The 25,732-nt window shown below is 35.9% G+C and overlaps 1 protein-coding gene across 2 annotated transcripts; it reads left to right on the forward strand.

The window, feature by feature from the left end:
* Positions 1-893: 893 nt before the first annotated feature.
* On the forward strand, positions 894-15,081 carry FBXO4 (F-box protein 4). 2 transcript variants are annotated; one of them, XM_059417065.1, is made up of 7 exons: positions 894-1,212; positions 2,409-2,644; positions 5,001-5,221; positions 8,211-8,286; positions 8,396-8,571; positions 12,203-12,398; positions 13,320-15,081. In XM_059417065.1, exons 1-7 carry the CDS (start codon positions 1,024-1,026, stop codon positions 13,345-13,347), a joined length of 1,122 nt encoding a protein of 373 aa, XP_059273048.1. In that variant the 5' UTR covers positions 894-1,023; the 3' UTR covers positions 13,348-15,081. The 2 variants fall into 2 exon arrangements, with proteins under 2 accessions (XP_059273048.1, XP_059273047.1); XM_059417064.1 differs by having other exon boundaries at positions 901-1,212; positions 12,203-12,378.
* The last annotated feature ends 10,651 nt before the right edge of the window (positions 15,082-25,732 follow it).

Genomic DNA, 25,732 nt, shown 5'->3' on the forward strand with positions numbered 1-25,732 from the left:
GAGAGTGTGGGAGAAGGAGAGGGGGAGGGAGAAAGAAACCCAAGCGGACTCGCGCAGCACTGAGCCTGAGATTAGGACTCTGCCTTCACAACTTCAGCCCAAACCAAGAATAGGACCCTTAACCACTGTGCTACCCACGCACCTCTATCTTTAAAAAACCTTCCTTGTCCTGCAGTTCCTTTCCATTTGCTGGATGGGATGCTTCCAGATTCATGAATTGTTCAATAAAGCCAGTTTGATCTTACTCAATTGAGTTTTTGTTTTTACTATCTTTTAATGTGGGCTATAGTATAGTTTCTTAAAACCCTTTCAAAGTAAGGCTGGACAAAGTAAGTAAAATGGAGAGCTGTTCTGACAGATTAACAAAAACAACTAGGATTTTAACGGTACCATATCTGGCTTCTCCTCTTATTCTAGCCCTATTTTGCTGCCCTTTTATGGGATGCCTGCCTACCTTCAGGATTTTTAAATGTACCTAAAATTTTATAGAGAAAATATAGGCTCCTCGCCTTGGCATGAGGTTTCTCGTGATTGGGCGCTTGGTCACCTCCATGTTCCATTTTTGCTAATCCGCAGGAAAACTAACAGTAAATCGGAGACCGAAAACCAATAAAAAACCAGCACACCCAGCACAGCAGTGCTGAGAAGGAAGCAACCGGCTTTTAAGCCTACGGTAGCGAAGGAGGGCCAGCTATGGAATAAGTAGGGGCCACCTAGACCCAGACTAAGTGGAAATGGGTCGCAGACAGAGAGAGCGTCTCTGGGGGAAGTTATAAAGCGGGGAGAGACTGCACGTGAATGTAGCGCGGCTCGCGAGGTTGAAGCCTGGATTAAGCTCTTGGCGCGAGGTTCGAGCTCGGCTGGAGACGCCACAACTGATTGGGCCACACCTCCGTGCCCTCTCCGGTGCCGAGGCCGGCCTCGGGCAGACGTGGAAAGAGGGAGGCGCGAGACGGGAGGCCGGCCGCCCGGAGCCGGGAGCGTGCGTGACCCTGCGGCGCGTCACGTGCGACGCCGGCGGCCATGGCGGGAAGCGAGCCACGCAGCGGAGGCAGCTCCCCTCAGCCACACCACAGCGACTGGGGCCGTCTAGAGGCCGCCATCCTCAGCGGCTGGAGGAACTTCTGGCAGTCGGTGGGCAAGGAGAGGGCAGCGCCGAGAGCCTCTCAAGAGGAGGCGGATGAGGAGGCCAGTACCCTGACGCGGCTGCCGGTGAGTGGCGGCCACCGGCCGCGGAGGACCTAGGGGCCGGGCCGGGAGGGGCGTTCCGCACTGGCGGCCTCGGGAGGCATCACCGCGCTGAAGTCTGTGTCTGGCGCGAGGCCGTTCCGGGCAGTGTCGTCACCCGGGAGCAACAGTTGACCAGAAATGCTGAGGCGTTGACCTTTGGTGCTCCGCAGCCGGACCGAAGGTCGCAGCGAAACGCCCAGGTAACCGGCCAGGTCCGCCCAAGCCTTCCACCCCCCAAACCAAGTTTTGGCCCTAGAACACCCCGAACGTCGGGTTAAGGAAATGGGAGGAGATGACTACAGACTGGTTAGCCTGGGGAAAGCCTTCGGTCGCTGGGTGCTCGGCGTCTTTCACCTGAGGTGAAACCGAACACCGCCGGGAGATCGAGGCTGGTCCCTTACCGCGCAGTTCAAGTTAACAGAACTCACTCGTAACTGACCAGGACGAAGTCGTGCCTCAAGTTACAAGAGACCACAAGATTTATCCACACCACTTACTGTTCAACTTTTCAGGCAGATGGGAAAATGGGAGCGAGGATCAATTCTTAGGCATTACACAAATTCTGTATCTCGGCTGGACCGTTGACACCTCCCTCCCTCTGACGTCTATCAGAAATTAAAAACTGCAGGCTAAGGACGCCTCCAAGCTTCTCCCTTTTGTAGAAGTTCTTTGAAATACTGATTTGATGGAGAAAGTGAGATGGCAGATTTACTCTTTGATTAGAACTAATGACAAAATCAGAAGTGCTTTGATAGAAGTTTTATTTTGAAGACTAGATTGTTTCCTTAAATGGTTGGTTCAGGTAATGTAGTAGCAAAATTCTATGAGAAATTAAAGGACCTCTTTATTTTGCTTGAAATTCCAGAGCAATGATTGGTCTTTCATGAACGTTTCAGTGTGTCAACAATTAAATGTTCAGATACGTTTCTCTTCTGATGGCAGGAAAATCACTTCAGCATTATAGATTTAATTACTAAAAATACTGTTAAATTGATCTTCGGTTATCTAGTATAATTGTTTTGTAATTCATCATGATAGATATAATTATTAAAAAGATGGGCTGTCCAGTTGACCTTTGGATTCCCAGTATAATAAAATAATTATTTGTTTATAATTATCAGAAAATTTTTAAGCTACGTTTTTTCCTCCCTTTTACCTATTTGCCGTTTCTATTTCAGATTGACGTACAGCTATATATTTTGTCATTTCTTTCACCTCATGATCTGTGTCAATTGGGAAGTACAAGCCATTATTGGAATGAAACTGTACGAGATCCAATTCTGTGGAGGTATTTTCTTCTGCGGGATCTTCCTTCCTGGTCTTCTGTTGACTGGAAGTCTCTTCCAGATCTAGAAATCTTAAAAAAGCCTATATCTGAGGTCACTGACGGTGCATTTTTTGACTACATGGCAGTGTAAGTATCTAGTTTTATGCATTAAAAAGAAGCTACTAAATTTGCCTGTGGTGCAAGTTAATAGTCTAAATTAGTCTTGGTTCTGCCAATAATACATTTCATGGAATTTGGTTGTGTTTGTAAAAGTTGGGTATTAACTTAAATTCCTTCATATGACCCTTTCAGTTTTCACATTTTGTTATTTACCTATGGTAGTTATTTGAATAATTGTAGACAGTTCATATGCCAAGAAGTAAAACATTTCTTAAAGTTTTCATCATCTTTAGAACACTTGTCATTTTGTTAAATAGTGAATACTTTGCTGTATCCAAAAAACAAATGATCAGTGATCAGACACCAGTTCTTTCACAGGGAAGAAAACCATTCTCAAGATTCTGGAAACTAAGATTTTGTTAACCCAGAAGCATTGACACTTTTAAATATCATGTAGCTGAGAGAATTAATGTTGAGCAACTATAGTGTATTGAATTCTATGAGGGATGCTTTATGTATGTTTAGTTATTTAGCCATCACCCAATAAGAAAGTATTACCCTTGTGTTATAGATGTGGAATTGAGGTTCAGAATGGTTATGGATTTACCTAGTTATATAGCTTATAAGGGACTATTCAGATTGGAACCCTGTCATGCCACCTTAAAAATATATAATGTCATTGGATCTGGATATAACCTACTTTATTGAGGGCCCCACATTTAAGGCATTGTAAATAAAATTTAAAAAGTATTTATGTTTTAGATAAGAACTGTTTTTGCTCTGCTGTATTTAGGATTTTTTTTCATATTTTATTTGAGTTATTCAGATCTTTCTTTATTCTAATCTAAATGCCAAGTCTTATAAGACTACTTGATTAAAATGTATATGATATGTTATATATAATTTCAGTAAGTACTATTGTCCTCTCACTTGCTGGTTGTTACTTCTACATTGTCCCACAACCAACCATAGCATCAAGTATATCATGCTGTGGAACCAGCTTTTCCCTGGGAATAGAAATAATCATAGTAACTAACATTTGTGATCATATAAAGTATCTTTTATTGAAGTATAATTAACAGTGTTATATTAGTTTCAGATATACAATATAATGATTCAACAATTCTATGCATTTCTCAGTGCTCATCATTTTTAAATGTACTCTTAATCCCCTTTTATATCACCCCGCCACCAACCTCCCCTCTGCCAACCACCAGTTTCTTTTTTTGTCTGCTTTTTTCTTTGTTCATTGTTTTGTTTCTTAAATAATATAAATTAATTTGTTCCTTACAACCCTGGGTTAATTGTTATTGTTCAAATAATGCAGATGAAAAAATGTAGGTTCATAGTATATAAATAAAGTGGTCAGATCTACCTAGCCTCAAAAATTGATTTTTTTTTTCTTCTTGAATTACAAGTTTCCTAAATAAAGATCATTGTCTTGTTAGGTCAGTAATTGTCTTAACCACCATGATGTAGTCAAAGGGCTTTAGGTTTTATTTTGATTCAGTTACTGTGTTCTAACTTTTGATAACATGTAGAATTGGTAATTTAGAAATTTATAGCTATTGAAAGAAACTGTTGGTTAGTTTTGTTTTTTTTTTTCACATGATTCTGAGTTTGCTAGGTTATCTTTAAGGAACAGTAGAGCCTCCCTGTATATTTAACACTTACTAAACTGTTACATTGGAGGCTGTTAATAGGAGTACTTAAGAAATTTGGTTCTATTGGTGGCATTACTAATTTCTATCTTTTTTTTTTAACCTCTAAAGACATTTATGATAAGTATCCTTATAGGTTATTGTAGGGTTTCTCAGTCTTGGTACTATTGACATTTTAGATCAAGTGTTCAGATCAATTGTGCTGTGCACTGTAGGATGTTTAGCAGCATTCTTGACCCCTGTCCACTAGATGCCAGTAGCACACCACACAATGACCCCTAGTCATAATAGCAGAAATGACTGCAGACATTGCCAAATGAATGCTCTCTTGGGGTGGGGAGGCAAAATCTCTCCGGACTGAGAAACGCTGCTCTGTGTAGTGAATTTTTACGACTGAAACAAGTGTTAGACCAAGTGTTCCATGAGAAAATCTAAATGAAAAATTAGAAAGTAAGTAGCCATTTCCTGGGGAAGACTTCCTTAACATTTGGACCACTTCTACTCCCAGAGTGCCTTTGCTTTTTCATGTGATGGCATCCAGCATACACGTATAATGTATCTGTTCTCCACTTCCCTCCATGAGGACTGGAACTATATAATTATTGTATTGTACAATACCATAATATAATGTGTCTAGCGGGTTCTCAATAAACTATTGTTGAATGAATAACTGGCTATGTTTTTTTCTGTGTTTATTTTCTAATTGTGACAATTTTATGCAGCTATAAAATGTGCTGTCCATATACAAGAAGATCCTTGAAATCTAGTCGTCCTATGTATGGAGCTGTCACATCATTTTTACACTCACTGATCATTCAGAATGAACCACGATTTGCTATGTTTGGACCAGGTTTGGAAGAACTGAATACATCTTTGGTGTTGAGCTTGATGTCTTCTGAGGAACTTTGCCCAACAGCTGGTTTGCCTCAGAGGCAGATTGATGGTAATTTTCATGTTAATCTGTAGCATATAATAGTTAAAACACTTTGATCTTGACACTAATCTTAAAAGAAATTTTTAATTAACTCATTGATGTAATGAATTATAGTATTTTGGTGAATAGGCACTCCTCCTCCCCAGGTCCCAGTGGACTGAAAGGGTTGATTTACTTTTTATCAGAGATGAGCTTCCTCTTATTTCCTCAGATTTGTGTAATCTAGAATATAAGATTATGTGCAAGTAAAATATATGTTATCGGGATGTTTGTACAGTAGTTACCACATTTTAAAAGAATGTTGATGGCAAAAACCCATCTACTATGTGCAAAGTACTTTGATATGTAGTGGAATTTTTAAAAAGAGCTAAATTAACACCTTTCTCTTCTTTCTGTGAAAACAATAATCATATAGTTAGTTGGCAAGCAGGAAATAGAAGTATAAATAATACTATAATCTAGCTTATGCTTTGCTTATTCATTTATTGAGAGCACCTATTAGATGCTAGAGGTGTAGCTATTTGAAACAAACATCAAAAATTTTTATCTGCCCGGGACACCTGGGTGGCTCAGTTGGTTGGACGACTGCCTTCAGCTCAGGTCATGATCCTGGAGTCCTGGGATCGAGTCCCGCATCGGGCTCCCAGCTCCATGGGGAGTCTGCTTCTCCCTCTGACCTTCTCCTCGCTCATGCTCTCTCTCACTGTCTCTCTCTCAAATAAATAAATAAAAATCTTAAAAAAAAATTTTTTTTTATCTGCCCTGAAGACACTTGGTCTTGATAAAGACAAAGACAAGTATATAGGTAATTAGAATATGGTGTAATTAGCTCCTGAGTAGAAAGATAAGGCTCCAAGAAGGCTCTTTGTTGAATATGATGCCTTATTTGAGTCATTATGATGAGTTAAAGTAGGCTATTAGAAAAAAAGGGACACAAGTATTCTGAGCAGTGAAAACTACATTTCTAAAAGCACAGAGCTCTGGATACATATTACACGTTTGAAGTAGATCTCAGTGTCTAGAGTGGGCTGGATGAGAAGATATGTGTATTCCCTGCTTAAGCATTTGGGAGCTGTTGAAAGATTTTAAACAGAGCAGTGAGATGATCAAGATTACATTTTAGAAAGATCTGGCTCCTGAGTGGAAAAATGATTAGAAGAGGCTATAAAACATGGAGACCTGTTAAGAAAGCACCATAATATTGTAAAAACATGAAGGATAGCATTGACTGAATATGTATGAGTGTTATTTCTGATGTGGTTTTCATATTGGATGATAGTACCATTCACTAGGATAAGGAGGAGGAAGAGAAAGTTTTTTGAGGGATCTTTATAGGAAGAAGGACAGATGCTCTTTGGAATATGCTGACTTTGATAACTCTGGGATATATAAATGGAGATGCCTGCTGTCCGCAGTCCACTTGAATGGAAGCTCCATTAGGGCAGGAGTCTTACCAGCTTTGTTCTTAGCTGTGTGTTTGAACTCAGGCATGTAGTAGGCACTCAATATAGATTTGATGACTAAATGAACAATAACTGGATTACTCTATGCATCCAGATCTCAAGAGAAAGATCTGGGTTAGGAATCAAGATTTGGGAATCTCATGGTGTCCACATGGACTTGGAAGTTTCTGAGGATGGAGAGGAAGATTGTGAACCAGGTGTAAAATCTTCAGTGAATGTTTGGTGGAAGAGGTTATCAAAAGGAGATTCATAAATGATGAGTTTGAGAAAAGGGAGATGGTATTGCATCTGAATAGTGTATCTCAGAGATGGAGTTTTGAAGAAGGTTGGTGAGTAACCAGACATGGCAGTGAGGAGTAAAGAGAACATTGACTCCACATCTTTACCCTGACATGTGTGAGAAGAAGCAGTTTTGTTACTTGAGATGTACTTCAAGAGAAGCAGCCCCTAAGGGTAGGCCAGTTCAGGTAAGGCCATGGGGTAGAAGACTCAAGAAGAGGTTGAGGATATGGAGAAATTTGCTAATCATGAATTGTCAATTTTATTCTCTAGACAGCAGCAGAAATGATTGTTTATAGATGCCAATCTAATTATGCCTCAAACCCTGCGAGATCAAGGAAGAAGGGGGAATGGGTTGTTGGCAGTGTGGTACAGAACAGCATAGAGATAGTATTGGGTTGTGGTTAGCTGTGTTAAGAAGGTAATGTCTGGAAATTAAACTGATGAAAACAAAGAGAAAACAGTAGAAAATTTTTCTTTGATCTCTTTGGAGAGTTTGTGCACCAAACCTTGTGGCCAGGGGACTAGGGCCATGCTTGCAGTCTCAGCCACCAAGATTTCTGGGTATGGGTTAACCTGGAATGGTGACATAAGATGGCATGACAGGTTAATTTAAACAACTAGATTGGTTATGATGCGGGGATTAAAGGTGTGAAAAGTGGAGTTGTCCTAAAGTAGAGGTAAGGTTATATTGTTTTTGAAGAGCAATGGCTTTGAAGGAAAGAGACATAATGAGATAGGCATTTTTAAGCCATCTCTCCAGTTGCTGTCAGAAGAATGGACAGTAGGGATAAAAAAATGGATGTGGGAGACTAGTTAGAAGTGATTGCAAAAGTCTAGTTGAGGGTATGGTAATTTAGACTAAAAGGAGGGATTGAGGATGGACAGAACTACAGGGGCATTTGTATAGCAAAAAGAAGTAGAGCCATGGGAGAAAGATCTTTTCATGAGGTAAGAAGAGAAGAGGCCCAGGTGTTAACACAACCAAAGAAGGGAGAAGGTTAAGAAACAAGGACAAGTAACAATGTTGATAAAGAACAATGTTCTTTATCCATATTTTTATTACCATGTAAATTAAAATTGCATACAGCACATTTTCTTCAACATGAACATTTCATTTTATTCCAAAGCTATATGTAATTTGTCATGGGCTTTTTGGTTGCTTTTTTTGCTTGCACTGGGTAATTTTTTTTCAGTGTGATCTTTTTCTGTATTTATTAATGACTTGTTTTGATAACTATAATTTTCTTCTTTAGGTATTGGATCTGGAGTCAGTTTTCAGTTGAGCAACCAACATAAATTCAACATCCTGATACTATATTCAACTACTAGGTAAGGCTGCCTATGTGGTGGCCAACCTGGGGCATCAGGACTTGGGTACTTTATGGGGAAGGTGGAGCCTGCTTAGTTTTTATGCTTTATATTTACATTTTTCTTATAGAAAGGAAAGAGATAGAGCAAGAGAAGAGCATACAAGTGCAGTTAACAAGATGTTCAGTGTACAGAATGAAGGAGATGATCAACAAGGAAGCCGGTATAGTGTAATTCCACAAATTCAGAAGGTGTGTGAAGTTGTTGATGGATTCATCTATGTTGCAAATGCTGAAGCTCATAAAAGTAAGCATTATTTTATTTTCTTTTTAAGAAACCGTTTTTGCAAAGCAAATAAGAAAATACATTTTTAGGCTTTACTGTGGCTTCTTAAAAGCATGATGGTTAATTTAATAAATGTGATTCTATGACCTCAGTTTATTCTATGGATAAAGAACAAAGAACAGATAAGCTTATAGCATTCCTTTCTGTATCATCATATCAGTAGCAGCTGCATCATTAACAGCTACTATTTATCATCAAGACTAAGACTCATTTTCCAACTTTTTCATTTCTCATTGCTAATAATGAGTTCTCAAACCTTAATGTGCATTAGAATCACCCACCTGGAGAGCTTGTTAAAAACAGCTGCTGATTCCTATTCTGATGGATTATAATTCATAGATTTGGGTTGTCTCTTGGGCATTCTTTTTTTTTTTTAACCTAAAAAATTCTGATGCATATCAAAGTTTTATAAGTACATAGTATTTCTTTGTTGTATGCTTCTGCACTTGTTATTGATGTTTTGTATGTTTCTAGCTCTATTCAAATAATTCATGTAGATAACTGGAAAATTTTAGCTTTGTTTTAATTACCCAGATAGTCAAGAGAAAGGTGGGATGAAGTGTTAATTAAGTAGAATAGTTAAGAACAGTCCACATATTCTGAATAATTGCCCTTCACGATGCTATATAGGCATCACATCAGAATATTATTGGGCCACAGACAAGTATTATAATTTTTCTCCCAAATCTTTTGTGAATAAGTTAAGGCATGAATATGTAATATATTGTTCCCACTCAGAACAACGTAGCAACATTGCTGAAGGGATTTAAAGTTTGTAGTGCACTGAAGTTAACCAGAGCAACAAAAGCTAAGTCCAGCTCAACTAATGACTAGTTGGAATCAACCCACAGCGTTAGTGGTCTAACAGGAAAAGCATGCCCATTTCTGGATATATATTCTTTTACCTTTTATGTTCTTCTACATAAAACATTTAGCATTAAATTAAAAATTATAAGACAAAAAAATCAAAATGAAATGACCCATTTCAAGAGATAAAGCAATCAGTGGAACCATATCCAGAGATATGATATCAGATGTTGGCACTCACAGAAAGGGACATTAAAATAACTATGATTAATATGTTAAAGGATCTAGTGGAAAAGATGGAAAATATGTGTGAATAGATAGGGATTTTCAGCACAGAGAAAGATGCTGTGAAAAAGTAAAATGGGAATGCTAAATATGAAAATATAGGAGGTAAACACTTTACATAGTGGATTTATCAGCAAAAGAAACCTTTGGTGAATCTGAAGATAAACTAAAATTATCCAAAGTAAAACACAGAAAAAAAAGAGTAGGAGTGAGGAACAGAGCATCCAAGAACTGGGGGAACCCATCAGGGGTTCCCAACTCAGGGATCAGTAGACTTTCTCTTAAGAGTCCATATAGTAAATATTTTAGGCATATAATGATCTCTATATGAGATTTCTATCTCTATATGAGATTAGTCATATAATGATCTATATGATCTCTCACAGTTACCCAGTTCTGCTGTTAGAGTGCAAAAGTAGCCATAGACAATTTATAAATGAATAGGCATGGATGTTTAAAAAAAGTATTTATATAAAATAGATCCATAGACCATAGTATGACAATACCTGGTCTAACTCATGTGTAATTGGAGTCCCAAAATATGAAGAAAGAGAACAAGGAAAAAGAAATTTTGGGACCAATAATGACCAAAATTATTTCAAAATTACTGAAAGATGACAGGATGCTCAGAGGATTCCAAATAAATTTTAAAAAATAATAATACATAAATAAGAAATAAATCTAGGTCCATTAGAGCCAACCTGATGAAAACCAACAATAAAGAGATTATCTTGAAGACAGCCAAAGCAAAAGGAATCATATATAGACAGGGCCAAAGATAAGGACAGAGAATTCCTAAAAGAATTGCTGAAGGCAGTTAAGGGAAATCTTTACAGTGTTGCAAAGTGGGGAAAATCTTGTATCCAGAGATATCTTTCAAAATGAAGGTAAAATCAAGACTTTCAGAAAAAACCTGAGAAAGTTAAATATCAGCAGATTTATATTACAAGAAATATTAAAGAAAGCTCTTCAAGGCAGAAGAACATGATACCAGATGGAAAAATGGATCTTTATTAAAAAAAAAAAAAGAGCCCTGGGAGGGAAGCAATGTAGCTATAGATAAGATTTTTTGTTCCTAATTTAAATTTTTTTTATAATATATAAAGGAAAAATAGTAAGACTGTATTGTGGGCATATGATTCTTTTAAGTAAGGTATATGATACCAATATAGACAAATGGAAGGGGACAAATGGAGTTAAATTGATATAAGGTTCTCCAGTACATGAAGTTGTGTAATACTATCTAGAGGTAGACCACTAGAAGTTAAAAATGTACATTGTAAATCCTTGAGTAACCACTAAAAAAAGTGTGAGAGAGGTACAATTAAATAAGCCATTAGTGAAGGTAAAATGGAACTATTAGAAATATCAGTCCAAAGAGGGGGATAAAGGAACAAAGAACAGATGGGACAAGTCAAAATCTAAGAGGTTATGATTAGATTTAAACGCAACCTGTTGATAATGACATTAAATATTTATTCATTTTCTGTTAATATATAACAAATTTCCTCCAATCTAGTGGCTTGAAACAACACTCATAGTTCATAGTTCTCAACACTGATAGCTCATAGTTCTGTGTGTCAGAAATCAGCACAGTATGGCTGGGTTTCCAGCTTGGGGCCTCACAAGTTGAAATCAGGGTCAGATGGGTTGCAGCACTTTCTGGTGGCTCCTGGGAAAAAATCTTCTTTCTAACTCACTGAAGTTATTGGCTGAATTCAGTTCCATACTATTGTAGGAAGGAGGTTACTGTTTTCCTGCCAACCGTCAGCAGGGGCTGATATCATCTTTTAGAAGATACCTTCATTTCTTGCCTTGTGACTCCCTCTTGTCTTCAAATCCACAATGGAGAATCTTTCTCACCAGGAGAACCTCATCTCTTTAAGAGCCTACCTGATTAGGTCAGCATCACTGATGATGATCACTCATTCTTGAAGTTAGCTGTGTCTTATAATGTAGCCTACTCATGGCAATGATATTTCATCACTGATTCTAGATTCATCCCCTCTAGATTCATATATTATACAAGGGTGTGAGTCATTGGGGGTCCTTTAGAATTTTGACTACCTCACAATATCACTGATTTTACATAGTCCAATGAAAGCCAGAGATTGTTAGTTTGAATAATAGTGCTAGATCCAAGTCTGTGTTTAAATTGTTTAAACTAGTCTTTCAAGGAAAGGGTGGTGATAGCTATAAAATGTATGAGAGGAAAATACCTATATCAATGTATTTTTGCCTTTAAAATATGGAGACATCTGAATGGTACTGAGACTTTTTTTTTTCTCTAATTTCACTGAAATGCCTATCCTTGAAGGCTACCTAATGTAATTTTATGATAGATCAGTAAATGAAGAGCTGTAAATGAACAACAATAGGGACAGTTTGTTATGTTTGGATCCTGGTAATATTTTTATTTCCTTGTTTTGTTTTTAAATTTGTTTTATTTTTAAAATCCTTATAAGTAATGTAAATTAAGGGTTTTGACTACATTCTCTAGGACATGAATGGCAAGATGAATTTTCTCGTATTATGGCAATGACAGATCCAGCTTTTGGATCTTCAGGAAGACCTATGCTGGTTTTATCTTGTATTTCTCAAGCAAATGTAAAAAGAATGCCCTGTTTTTATTTGGCTCATGAGCTGCATCTAAATCATCTAAACCACCCATGGATGGTAAGGTCCTATCTTCTCTGGTGAGGAAAATCTTATTTTATTTTTTTCACTGTTCTCTATTTGATTTTATTCTTTTCTACTCATTCTCTTTAATGAAATAGCATTCTACAGTTGATCCTAATAACTTAATCAGTGGGAGACTATTGTTTGGTATCAATGTTTCACCTATCATTTGCTCACTACTTATCTCTTCTATCATAGATATAGTGAGATAGCATTTGGAGATTTTTTTTTTTTTAAGATACCAGTATCACTTTTTTTCAGCATTAAAATATGCTTTAAGGGTCATCAGAAATAAAAATTTCATCTTATTTTTTCTTGCTTTCCAAATTTTACTTTAATCATGGAATCCTTTTCTTAAACGAAACCTTACATGAAGCCCCTAAGTAAAATAAAGGAAAAAAAATTGGAAATGATTATGCTTAATAAGTTAAAGGATTTTCTTCCTTCCTTCCCATATACCTCCTGTGGAATCCTGAAGACTCTTTGGACCACAGTTGGAAAGCTACTAATAAAGGTGTACCTTCCTAAGTAGTAGGCTAGGAAGAGTGTCAGTCTTAAAATGTACATTTTTGCAATACTGAATATCACATTTATCAGCTGACTAGCTGAGTTCATTTAAAAATGTTTTAGTTTTCAAAGTGGATCGTTTAGAGCAATTTTTTTTTTCTAATACATACAAATAAGTCATAGAAATGATAATTCTTCCCCTTCCCAAAACTGAATTCCAAGATAAGGAATAAGCCTCATATTGGTAATAATTATAAGTAGAAGATCATTTTTTTAATCTAAGTTCTCTAGAAAACAAAACAAATGACTCACCCAAAGTTTATTAGGATTTTAAAAATCCTGTTCTTTTTTTAGTATCTAGAAAAACGTTTCTTTTAATAATAAGATTTTGGGCTCAGTTTCTTACAGTGGTTTCTCTTATCTGCTCATAGGTCCAGGATACAGAGGCTGAAACTCTAACTGGTTTTTTGAATGGCATTCAGTGGATTCTTGAAGAAGTAGAATCTAAGCATGCAAGATGAGCCTTCTTTTAGACCTTGGGAACTGAAACCACTTGAAATTTGTTACTAAGGTCATGATGTGGATATCTGCTCAGCTAATTTTGTCCTGCCTTTTTGCAGGTGGGCTTTATATTGGGACAGCTGTAACTGCTGTGTTTTTTACATAACTTTTATTTTTTACCTTAAATCAATTACAAGAGAAAAGTTTCAGTGCTAGCATTTAGCCCCTGAATGAAACTTTTAAGACTTTTTTTTATGACGTTTATATTTTCTTTTTTAAAATATTAAATTCTGTGAAGAACAAGTTTGTACTTCTCTCATTCTTTGTGATTTCTAGTTTCAGTTCAAAGGTTGCCCTGGTGGAGAATAGCAAATTTGCTAAGCTTTCTATAGGTTCTTCTCAAGGGTCCCTAACTGGTTATCAAAAAGAAGTTTTTATCTATTTTTAATAAATATACTGCTTAAAGACTGGAATATTCATTGGAATTGCACTTATTGTTATGGTCATACAGCTTCTGTTTTTTTTTTTTTTTTTTCCCCGTGAAACAGCAGAAATTAACTTTATATCCTATTTAATACCAATTCAGTGAAAATAATTTTCCTGGAAGTTTTTGCTATTTTACATAACCAAAAGTTCATAAGATTTTTTATTTTATTTTATTTTATTTATTTGTCAGAGAAAGAGAGAGCACAAGCACGCAGAGCGGCAGGCAGAGGCAGAGGGAGAAGCAGACTCCCTGCTGAGAAGGAGTCTGTTTTGGGATTCGATCCCAGGATCCTGGGATCATGACCTGAGCCAAAGGCAACGGCTTAACCAACTGAGCCACCCAGGCATCCCAAAAGTTCATAACATTTTAAAGCCAACTTCTATTCCACAGTCGTAGAGAAAACATTCCATAAGACATGATCATAAGACCTTCTCCTCACAAATTGCAGAGGAAATGTTATATTCCTTTCCTGTCTCATTAGAACTGAGGGATTTTAACATTATAATAAGAGCACAGTATTTGGGTTAGGATTAGAGTTAGAGTTAAAAAAAAAAGTTTAGTAGTACTAAGATACAGCCTACAATCCATGAGTGGGTGCTGCTCCAAAAAAGGGAGTTCCTACACCTGGGTACACTCATTCAGAACTTGGCTTCAGCAACATGTAGTTGGGGGCAGGATGGAAAATGCTGACCATCTCCCTCCTGGGAAGATACTTCTCTCACTTAGGGAGGTATTATGGTTCTTCTTCCTTGTCTGCCCCAGTTTAGTTGATAACTTGCTGATTTGAAGGAAGGATGGAGTGAGTGAATCTTGGTTCAAATCCCAGACACTTGATGTTCTTACTGAGTTTTAGTAGATTTTTTTTTTTTTGAAAATATTTCTTCATTTTCTGTATGCTTTGGGACCATTTATGGAGACTTTAAATTTGTTTTGTTTTGTTTTGTTTTGTTTTTTAATAAGTTTCTCCAGTTTCTCTAGGGAGCCATTCCACAGAACCACTCATGTTATTATGCCAAAAGTAGGTCTCCCTATTTTCTTTTTAATATTTGTAGTACGTCATCTTGTTCATTCCTGATATTGGTAATTTATATCTTTTTTCTTCTTGACCAGTCTAACTTAAGTTTTATTGATTTTATTATTCTAAAAAAAAAACCCAACTTTTGGATTTGCTGATTTATTCTATATTTCATTGATTAATATTCTAATATTCCTTCCTGCTTTAAAATTTGTTTTGAATTTTTATTCAATTTTCTCTTTTCTAGTTCTTTAAGGTAGAAATTTAGATAATCGATTCTATTCTTTTTTCAAAACATTAATTAATTATTTTAAGTAGGCTCCATCCCTAGTGAGGAGCCCAGCACAAGGCTTTAATTCACAACCCTGAGATCAAGACCTGAGCTGAGATCAAGAGTCAGGCGCTTAACTGACTGAGCCACCCAGGTGTCACTGTTCCTTTATTTTTTAAAAATAATCATTTAAAGCTATTGATTTCCTCCTAAGCCCTCTTTAGTTTCATGTAAGCATTTTGAAATATTACGTATTTATTATTATGCAGTTAAAATATTTTCTAACCCCTTGAGATTACTTTTCAATCCATGGATTATTTAGTATTGTTGTATTAGTGTTGTTTAATCTGTTAGCTATATGTTTTATTGTTATTGATACCTGATTCAATGTCTCTTTTTATCAGAGAACATTTAAAAAATTTCAATCTTCAAATTTGTTGAACGTTACTTTCTAGCCCAAGCTATGATCTATTCTGGTAAATATGCCACATGCACTTGAAAGAGTTTATATTCTGTAGTTGTTAGGTGAAATATTTTATAGCTATCTATTAGGTAAAAGTAATTGATAATGTTCAGATATTCTATATTGGCTATATGATTTTTTTAAAGATTTTATTTTTAAGTAATCTCTACACCCAACATGGGGCTTGAACCCACGAACCCAAAATCAAGGGTAACCTCAGCCAGCCAGTTGCCCCATACTGATTTTTTTCTAGTAGTTTTATCAATTACCAATAGACATTAAAATCTTTATGTAGAATTGCCTATTTTTTAACTGTCAACTTTTGCTTAATGTGTTTTGATGATGTTTTTAGGTGCACATACATAGATGACTTATATTTTTCTGATTAGTTAACTCTTATCTCTCATTAATAATATGTCCTTTTTGCTGATAATACTCATTGTTGTAAAATTCATTCTCTAACATTAATATCACCCCTTCGATGTTTAAAAAAATACTGATCTCCTGATATATCCATTTAACCTAAATCTGTCTTTATGTTTTAATTTATCTCTTATAGATAGAATATAGCACATTTTGCCTTTTTCTTTTCCATTCTGGTAATATACCTACATTTTAGTTAGAATGTTTAGATCATTTACTTTTAATGTTATTATTGATATGATTGGCTTCAGATCTACCATTTTATTACTTGTTTATCCCCTCTTCACTATTGTTGTTTCTCTCTTCTTTCTATTTTGGATGTTTCATTGTTTTTTGGAAATTGATTTAAGTTTTTCTATTAGTGTTTTTTAGCATGTCTCCTCATTTTTTAGAGGTTGCTGTAGTGATTGCAACATATTTCCATAGGTTTTGAAAGTTTTCTTATAGTTAACCTTGTACTCATTTGTGTAATAAGTACAAATGTTGTAACTGTGTAGATTTCATTATTCTTCAAACCACTCTTTATTATAGCTGTTAAGTGTAGTATACTGCTATATATTATAAATCTCAGACAACAGTTATAGTTTTTGCTGAAACAGTTCATATATATTAAAGAGAAGTTAAAAAGAAACATATTACAAAATAATAAATGTGGTCTTTTATTTTTTTAAGATATATAAAATCCTGGGTTGACAATTTTACTTGTTCATCACTTTCAAGATGTTCTTTTGTTTTCTTCTAGCCTCTGTAATTTCTGGTAAGAAGTAACTCACCAATTACATCTTTATTCTTTTGTATATAATGGACCATTTTTTCTCTCTTCTTTCAAATTTACTTTTTATCTTGGTTTTCAATGGTTTAACTACAGTGTGTCTTGGAAGACCTTGTTTATAATTATCTAGCTCGGGAGTTACTAACTTATTGAATATTGAAATTCATGTCATTTACCAAGTTTGTGAGATTTGGGGTCATTATTTCTTCAAATGTATTTTCTTCCCTATTCTTTCTTGCTCTCTGGGTCTGTATTGTGTAACAACATGGTTTACACCATTTGTTATTATAAGCTGTCTCTGAGGCTTTGCATTTATTTTTCTTTCTGTTCTTCAGTTTGGATCATTTCAATTGATTAATCTTAAGGTTTCAAACTCTTTATATTTTGTTAAATCAGTCTTGTGAATTTTTATAATTTATTATTGTATTGGTTCTGTAATTTCCTTTTGGTTGTCTTTTAAAATTGTATTTTTCTTCTCAGATTTTTTGTTCTTTTTTTTTTTCACTGAGGCCATACATTCCTGTATATCGCTGAGAACGGTTGTAACAGCTGCTTTAATATCGTTGTCTGCTGAGGCACCTGGGTGGCTCAGTTGGTTAAGCATCTGCCTTCTGCTTAGGTCATGATTGCAGGGTCCTGAGTCCATGCTCAGCGGGGAGTCTGCTTCTCCCTCTCCCTCTGCACCACCCTCCCCTCACCGCCAGCTTGTGCTTTATCTCCCATTCTTTATCTCAAAAATGAATAAAATCTTTAAAAAATAAAATAAAATAAAATCCTTGTTTGCTTATTCCAAATTTGGAAGTGTTTGTTTCAGTTTTGTTATTATTGTCCTTTTTTTAAAAAATTAAAGTAATGAGAGTCATTTTCTTTTCTTTTTTTGTATCTTGCAGAATTTTGTGTTCTGAAAAATATAAATGTTAAGTTATGGTCTGGCTTCTGCTATTTTTCTCCAGTGTGTGACTTTTTTTTCTTTTGTTTAAACAGTTATCATGGTTAGACGTAAATTGCAAACTCTGTTCCTTGAGCAACAGTTTATCTTTATATTTAAGTGAGCAACTTGAGTTGGTTTTTCACACAAAGTTCAATCAAAGATATAGACAGAGAATTCAGTGATCCCTTTCCTGGCTTTTTCTTTTCTGAGACTCCCTTTTTCCTCTCTAGTGGCTGCAGTTGTCCTCAACAAAATCAGGACATTTTTTTTGCTTTTCAGATCTGCTCTCTCTCTCAACATTTTTTTTTTTTAAGATTTTATTTATTTATTTATTTATTATTCTTTTATTTATCACAAGTAGGCAGAGAGGCAGGTAGAGAGAGAGAGGGAAGCAGGCTCCCTGCTGAGCAGAGAGCCCCATGTAGGGCTCAATCCCAGGACCCTGGGATCATGACCTGAGCCGAAGGCAGAGGCTTAACCCACTGAACCACCCTGCTCTCTGTCTTTTGTCAGAATTCCTGTCAGGGGCTCAACAATTTATTTTCACATTTGGAGTTGTTCTACTTTTTTCACATTTGGAGTTCACATTTGGAGTTTGCAATCTAGTATAGCAATCATATTGTCATTAAAAGCTTCAGTGGTCTTTTTCTTATCCCAGCAAAATCTATCTTCTTGAGACAGGTGTGATATTCCACACACAACACCCAGACTAGGCATTTGGTTCTATAAAAGCAACAGCTCTTTGGTCACCAAAAGAGCCCATTTATCCTTGGAATTTATTTAGACTTTTTGTACCATCTTTGATGGCCTAAAGTATAATTTTCCTTTTATTCTGTGTATTCTTGTTGCAGTAACAATCTTTGTGACCTACATGCTATCTGAAAGCAAGCAAAATTCTTAGTGGTTTTTAACGCCTTACGATTTCTCAGATCTGTGTTCATTTATCAGAAGATTTCTAGCCTTTTTTTCTATTCACAGTAGCTAAACTAAATTGATCATTATTTTGCACTATGAAGACTTCTCATGTCTCATTTTCCCCTTGATTTTCAGTATTAGTTCATTTTTACTATATAGTATGATGACTTTTTACTGTTTATTTTTCTTTCATTGGAAGTATGTTTGCCTTCATATTCTTTGAGCGTTGGTAGAAGACTATCTGTTTTTTCTTGTGTTTTCTGTAATTTGTAATTTGTTAAGGAAGTTACTGCATTTTATGGTGAATATGTGTTCGTAGCCATTACTTCTTCACTGTATTACAAAGTAAACTTTTTGTCTAATATAATATTTCCAAGCCATGGAATGCTGGTATTTCTTTTTCACTTGTATTTACCAAGTCTAGCTTTTCCGAATCAATTTAAGTGGGTCGGTTTATTTAACAGTTAGGTTTTGCTACATGAGCCAATATGAAAATGTTTTTTATTTAATAGGTGAGTTAAATTCATTTTTATTTATTGATATTATTATTATATATTTAAGTAATATTTATATATTTACTGTGTGTTATGTATTTGTTGCATTTCTTTTTCTATGTTTGTATATTTTTATGTTCCTTATCTTAATACTTTGAATATTATATGTTATATATAAAATATGTATTTACATGTTCTGTGTTTGTTTTTGTTCTTAGGTTATCTTTGTGCTAATACCTGCATTAATAACCATTTCCTTATTTAGATTTTTTCCCCTTTTCTATTATTTTCTTGCTGATCCTTTTTACCTTGCTCTTTATTTTATTTAAATTATTTTTTGTTCTGATTTTTGCTTATGTCCCATATTATATTCTCAGTCTAATGTGTTGTTACTTGAATGTCTTCCAATTTTGTGTCTGTTTTGTTGATTTTTTTTTCTTTATTTTCAGTTTTGTTCCTGAGTTCAGTCGACTCTCATTTTACAGCTTCTTATTTTTATGTTAATTTTTATTTTGCACTTTTAAATATATTCTTTGAGTTTTTTCACATCACCAAATACGTGTTTAAGGATTTTTAATTTTTTTTAAGATTTTATTTATTTATTTGACAGATAGAGATCACAAATAGGAAGAGAGGCAGGTGGGGGTGGTTGGGAAGCAGTCTTCCTGCTGAGCAGAGAGCCCGATGTGGGGCTTGAGCCTGGGACCCTGGGATCACGACCTGAGCTGAAGGCAGAGGTTTTAACCCACTGAGCCACCCAGGTGCCCCAGGGATTTTTAATTTAAATGACATATTTTTCTGTGCTTTGTGGTTGTTTTAGGGGGAATCATTTTCATCATCTGAAATGTTTCTCTTTCCATATTTTGGTTTTCTAATACAAGATCTTTAGTATGGATGATGTCTTCCTTTTTCTGTTAATTTTGGTATATCTTACATTTTCCTATGCCAGCAATAACAATTGTAAGGAGGAAAGGAAGTTTGGTGGCTTTTTAGATTTCTTAGTGCAAGAGTCCCCTCTTCTGTTGGTATGATGAACTACAGGTTCTTTAATTAATGTCCACATTTTTTGTGGGAATAGGAGAGAAGATACTGATGTCTTCTGATGTTTCCATTTTCTTTTGTTTTTTATAAAATCTTTGTTTTCTACTACTCATTTCCTCCTTTCCCCTTATCCCCCAAATCCATGGGGATCCAAAGCCATTCTTCCTTCTAAGTCTTTCTACCCTTCTGGAGAAGGGATACAACTCCCAGTATGGTTTCATCCACTTTCAAGGTCCTCCTTCTCAAACCAGAACTCTGAGCATCCAGATATCAGATTTATTTTCTGTCAAGAGATAGTGGGACTCTATCTTTTGGAAGATGATTATATCTGTATTCCACACCTCAAGTGCCCACTTGCTGCTTTACAGAGGAGTCCAGAGGTAGTTCTTCTGGTTTCTCAGTGTTTATCTTAGTCACATGTAAGTTGAAGTATCATTCTGTTTTAGTCATGTTGTAGGCCTGAGTTATTGACAGTTTTATTTACTGTCTCTGATCTGTATGGTATTCAGAAGATATGTGGAGACTCTAAATTTGGTGGCCCCATAATCCTGTGGGATTCCAAAATCAGATTATGTTATTTTTGAACAAATGTAATTATTGAGGTCTTCCTTTTTTGAACTACAATTTCTTTCCTTATAATTTACAACCAATCCTGGTTGTATCTTTTTTTTTTAATATTTTATTTATTTATTTGACAGAGAGAGAGAGATCACAAGTAGACAGAGAGCCAGGCAGAGAGAATCGGGGGGAGAAGGCTCCCTGCTGAGCAGAGAGCCCCATGAGGGGCTTGATCCCAGGACCCTGAGATCATGACTTGAGCCGAAGGCAGAGGCTTAACTCACTGAGCCACCCAGGCACCCCCCTGGTTGTATCTTTTGAGACAACATAATAAATCAAATTTCTCTCATGTTCTAGCAAAAGCTGTTCCCCAACCCATAAAATCTTTCCTTTGAAATAATCATCTGTCAACCCTTCAGCCATTACTCAGGAGTTGGAGCCTCAAGTCACCCTCCCCTCATTTGATCACTTTCTTTATCAAAGGTGCAAACTTCTCAGGTTCATAGTTTTATATAATATATTTACCAGCTTAACTTGAGGATATTATTACCATTGGAAGAAGCTAACAAACCAATTCAAAATTTCACTCTTAGAACAATGTACTTTTCTGTGTCCAAATACAATGACTTATGTAAAGAAATAAAGGAAAATTGAAAATGGGAACAAAACATGCTTTAAAATTTTGCTTTGGCAAAGGACCATTATTAACTGGCTTATCCACAAATAGGGAGTACTTGTTCTGATTGGAAGAACAGTTAATGTGTCTAAATATTTCTAACCAAATGAAGCAAATAAAATATAGAATAGCCTGAATGAATATGAATATTTATGAATCTTAATTAGGAGACCAGTGCTGTAAAGTGAATGCTAATGAATTAAGAAAGCACTGCTTTGCTTATTATACTCATTTATGTGGCACCAACAGGGTTATGCCTTTTTATGCAATGATGCAAGTAAATCCAGGGTTGCTAAAGATTTTCAGTACTGAGCACAGTATTCTTAGAGGGTTCAAATAGAAAGGAGAATGTGGTGAAATGGAGTGGGCCAGTGAAGTTGAGAAGGTAGAGGGAGCACAGAGTTAATAAGAATTTTCTTAGCGGGGCACCTGGGTGGCTCAGTGGGTTAAAGCCTCTGCCTTCAGCTCAGGTCATGATCCCAGGGTCCTGGGATCGAGCCCCACGTCGGGCTCTCTGCTCAGTGGGGAGTCTGCTTCCTCCCCTCTCTCTCTGCCTGCCTCTCTGCCTGCTTGTGATCTCTTTCAAATAAACAAAATCTTAAAAAAAAAATTTTTTTTCTTAGCAACTATGCTGGTAGCTATTGGTGAAAACCCAAAATGGGACTTAATGAAGCTAAATGGTGCATTTCCATATATCACTTTACCACCATCACTTCCATGTGTTCTCATGTCTTTATTGAAGAGCAAAGAAATAATACTGAAGATTTGGGTACAGAAAGAAATATAAACTTAGGCTAGAGGATAAAGTTTAAGCAGAAACAAAAAAAAGTCTGCTACTCTGCTAGTTTGGGACCATGGGAGCAAAATCACTACCAAATATCAATAAATAACACTACTGCTTACTTTAGGAATCAAGGTAATAATACAGAAAATACCTTATATTTGTGCGTGACTTTCTAATGTATCTACCACATTCCTCATATTATCTCACTAAGTCTGTAGAGAAACTGTATATACAGAAGGCAAGATTCATGAAGATTAAGTGATTTGTCCATTGACACCCAGATAGTAAGTGACAGAGCCAGTACTAACACTCGGGTATTCAGTAGTCCATGGAACACAGCATATTGAGAAAGTGTAATGCAATTCATTGTTATCCTCAATATTCAAATACTTCTTAGACTTGTGGTTTTATAGTTGTTGAGCTAGGTTAATAAAAAACTTTAAGTATGTGCAACACATACATGCTTGCATGTACAAGTGCTCACACATACATGTCTGTGAATACATAATACAGATACCCATTCCCATGCACATGTGATGTATTTCTTACCTATACAGCTTCCACTAAAATGTAAGCTCTGAAAGGGTAAGGATTTTAATTTCTTTTAGTCATTGTCCTGACTCCAACACCTAAAAGAATCACTAGTACATGATGGGTGATCAATTAACATTTTTTAAATACAAGAATAATCTACTGGTATGTTAATAATCATAATCATTTTGCAAATCATGTTTATGTATATTTGCTACATCATTTAAGAATAGTCTTTCTTTTCTTTTTTTTTTTTTTTTAAAGATTTTATTTATGTATTTGACAGAGAGAAATCACAAGTAGATGGAGAGGCAGGCAGAGAGAGAGAGGGAAGCAGGCTCCCCGCGGAGCAGAGAGCCCGATGCGGGACTCAACCCCAGGACCCTGAGATCATGACCTGAGCCGAAGGCAGCGGCTTAACCCACTGAGCCACCCAGGCGCCCCTAAGAATAGTCTTTCTTAAATAAATCTAAAGCTTGTAACATGTGGATCAGGTTAGGCATACGTAAATTGGGTAGTACAGATGTATGCTGAACAATAGGGAAGGATGGAAAGAACAAATAGGCACTTAACATTCATGAGGCATGAAATATTCAAGACAGTTATATACTTAAATTGACAATCTATTATTGATATCTAATCTGGCCACAAGTGTCCTTTGCTGGGGTTGCCTGGGGTTATTAGCAAGCTCTTGACCAGGAATATTGCTCCTACATCTCTAAGTGATCAAGTGTGTACAGGCTCCAGGTACCTGTCATCTGCTAAGTTGCCTTTCTTGCCTTTAACTCTGGTCATTAGAACTGCATTGTAAGCAGAGAAGGCTGATGTAACAGAGAATGAGAGGGGAAGAACAAGCCAGCAAGTGAGAGGGGAGTGAGGGGAAGAAAGCGAAGTTGGGAGAGGGAGGGGAGGGGAGAGAGACAGAAAAAAAGAGAACATATGAACATTGTATAGCACAGGATTACCCTGCTTGTACCCTATTCTACGTATATTTACCAACTTTATTTCTTTCTCCTTGCTTCTTTTTTTTTTTTTTTAAATTAATTCCAGTGTAGTTAGCATACAGTGTTCTATTAGTTTTGGGTATACAGTATAGCAATTCAACAGCTCCATGTATTACTCACTGCTTATCAAGGTAAGGTACTCTTAATCCCCTTCACCTACTTGATCCATTCCCCTTACCCCCACCCCCCCTCTGGCAACCCTCTGTTTGTTCTCTGTAGTTAACAGTCTGTTTTTTGTTTTGTCTCTCTCTTTTATCCCCCTTTGTTCCCTGTTCTGTTTCTTAAATTCCACATATAAGTGAAATCATATGGTATTTGTCTTTCTCTGACTGGCTTATTTTGCTTGGCATTATGCTTTCTCATTTCATCCATATTGTTGCAGATGGCAGGTTTTTTTATTTTTTATGACTTAATATTCTACTGTATGTATGTATATATATATATATATATATATATATATATATATATATATATACCATATGTTTATCCATTCATCTCCTGATGGACACTTGAGCTGCTTCGATAGTTTGGATATTGTAAGTAATGTTGCAATAAACATAGGGGTGCACATATCCTTTCAAATTAGTGGTTTTTGTATTCTTTGGGTAATACCCCGTGGTACAATTACTAGATCATAGGGTAGTTCTATTTTTAATTTTTTGAGGAGCCTCTGTACTATTTTCCACAGTGGCTGCAATAGTTTACATTCCCACAAACAATGCATGAGAGTTCCTTTTTCTGCAAATCCTTACCAACACGTGTTGTTTCTTGGATTTTTTATTTTAGCCATTCTGACAGGTTCAGTGAGGTCATATCTCATTGTTGTTTTGACTTGCATTTCCCTGCTGATGAGTGATGTTGAGTAACTTTTCATGTGTCTGTTGGCCATCTGTGTCTTCTTTGGAAAAATGTCTATTCATGTCTTCTGTCTATTTCTTAACTAGATTGTTTATTTTTTGGCTGTAGAGTTTTTTAAGTTCTTTATATATTTTGAAGACTAACCCTTCAACAAATTACATCCTTTGCACTTATCTTCTCCCATTCTGTAAGTTTCCTTTTAGCTTTGTTGATTAGTTGCTTCACTGAGCAGAAGCTTTTTATTTTGAAGAAGTGGCAGTAGTTTGTTTTTGCTTTTGCTTCTTTGCCTCAGGAGATGTATCCTGAAAGTAGTTTCTATGGGTGGTGTCAAAGAGGCTACTGCCTGTTTCTCTTCTAGGACTTTTATGGCTTCAGGTTTCACAATTACATCTTTAATCCATTCTGAATTTATTTTTGTGTTTGGTGTAAGAAAGTGGTCCAGTTTCATTTCTTTGAATGTTGCTGTCCAGTTTTCCCAGCACTATTTCTTGAAGAGACTGTCTTTTTTCCCATTGGATATTCCTTCCTTCATCATCGAAGATTAATTGACTACATAGTTGTGGGTTTATTTCTGGGTTTTCTATTCTGTTCTATTGATATTTGTGTCTATTTTTGTACCAGTACCAAGATTTTTGATCACTATAGCTTTGAAATATAATTTGAAGTCTGGAATTGTGATGCCTCCAACTTTGCTTTTCATTTTCAAGATTGCTTTATCTGCATCTTTTGTGGTTCCATGCAAATTTTAGGAGTGTTTATTCTAGTTCTGTGAAAAATGCTGTTGGTAGTTTGATAAGGATTACTTTAAATATGTCCCTTTTACAACTGCACCTATAACAGTAAGATATGTAGGAATAAACCTGACCAAAGAGGTGAAAGACTTGCAGTCTGAAAACTATAAAACACTGATGAAAGAAATTGAAGATGACACAAAGAATTGGAAAGACATTCCATGCTCATGGATTGGAGGAACAAATATTGTTAAAATGTCTATACTACCCAAAACATATAGTGTATTTTTAATTTTATTTATGGTGTTTTTCATTTCTGACTGGTTCTTTTTTATGTTTTCTATCTCTTTGTTAAGGGTCTCACTGATGTCTCCACTTTTTTCCAAAGT

This window comes from Mustela nigripes, chromosome 12 (assembly GCF_022355385.1).
Source record: "Mustela nigripes isolate SB6536 chromosome 12, MUSNIG.SB6536, whole genome shotgun sequence".
NCBI classification, from domain to species: domain Eukaryota; kingdom Metazoa; phylum Chordata; class Mammalia; order Carnivora; family Mustelidae; genus Mustela; species Mustela nigripes.

What these genes read in the sequence shown, in the direction of transcription:
- FBXO4 (XM_059417064.1), top strand. Translation starts at nt 1,024, where the DNA reads ATGGCGGGAAGCGAGCCACGCAGCGGAGGCAGCTCCCCTCAGCCACAC. An exon ending in GCCTCAGAGGCAGATTGATG is followed by an intron (nt 5,222 to 8,210) that starts GTAATTTTCATG and finishes TTTCTTCTTTAG; the next exon opens with GTATTGGATCTGGAGTCAGT. An exon ending in ATACTATATTCAACTACTAG is followed by an intron (nt 8,287 to 8,395) that starts GTAAGGCTGCCT and finishes TTTTTCTTATAG; the next exon opens with AAAGGAAAGAGATAGAGCAA.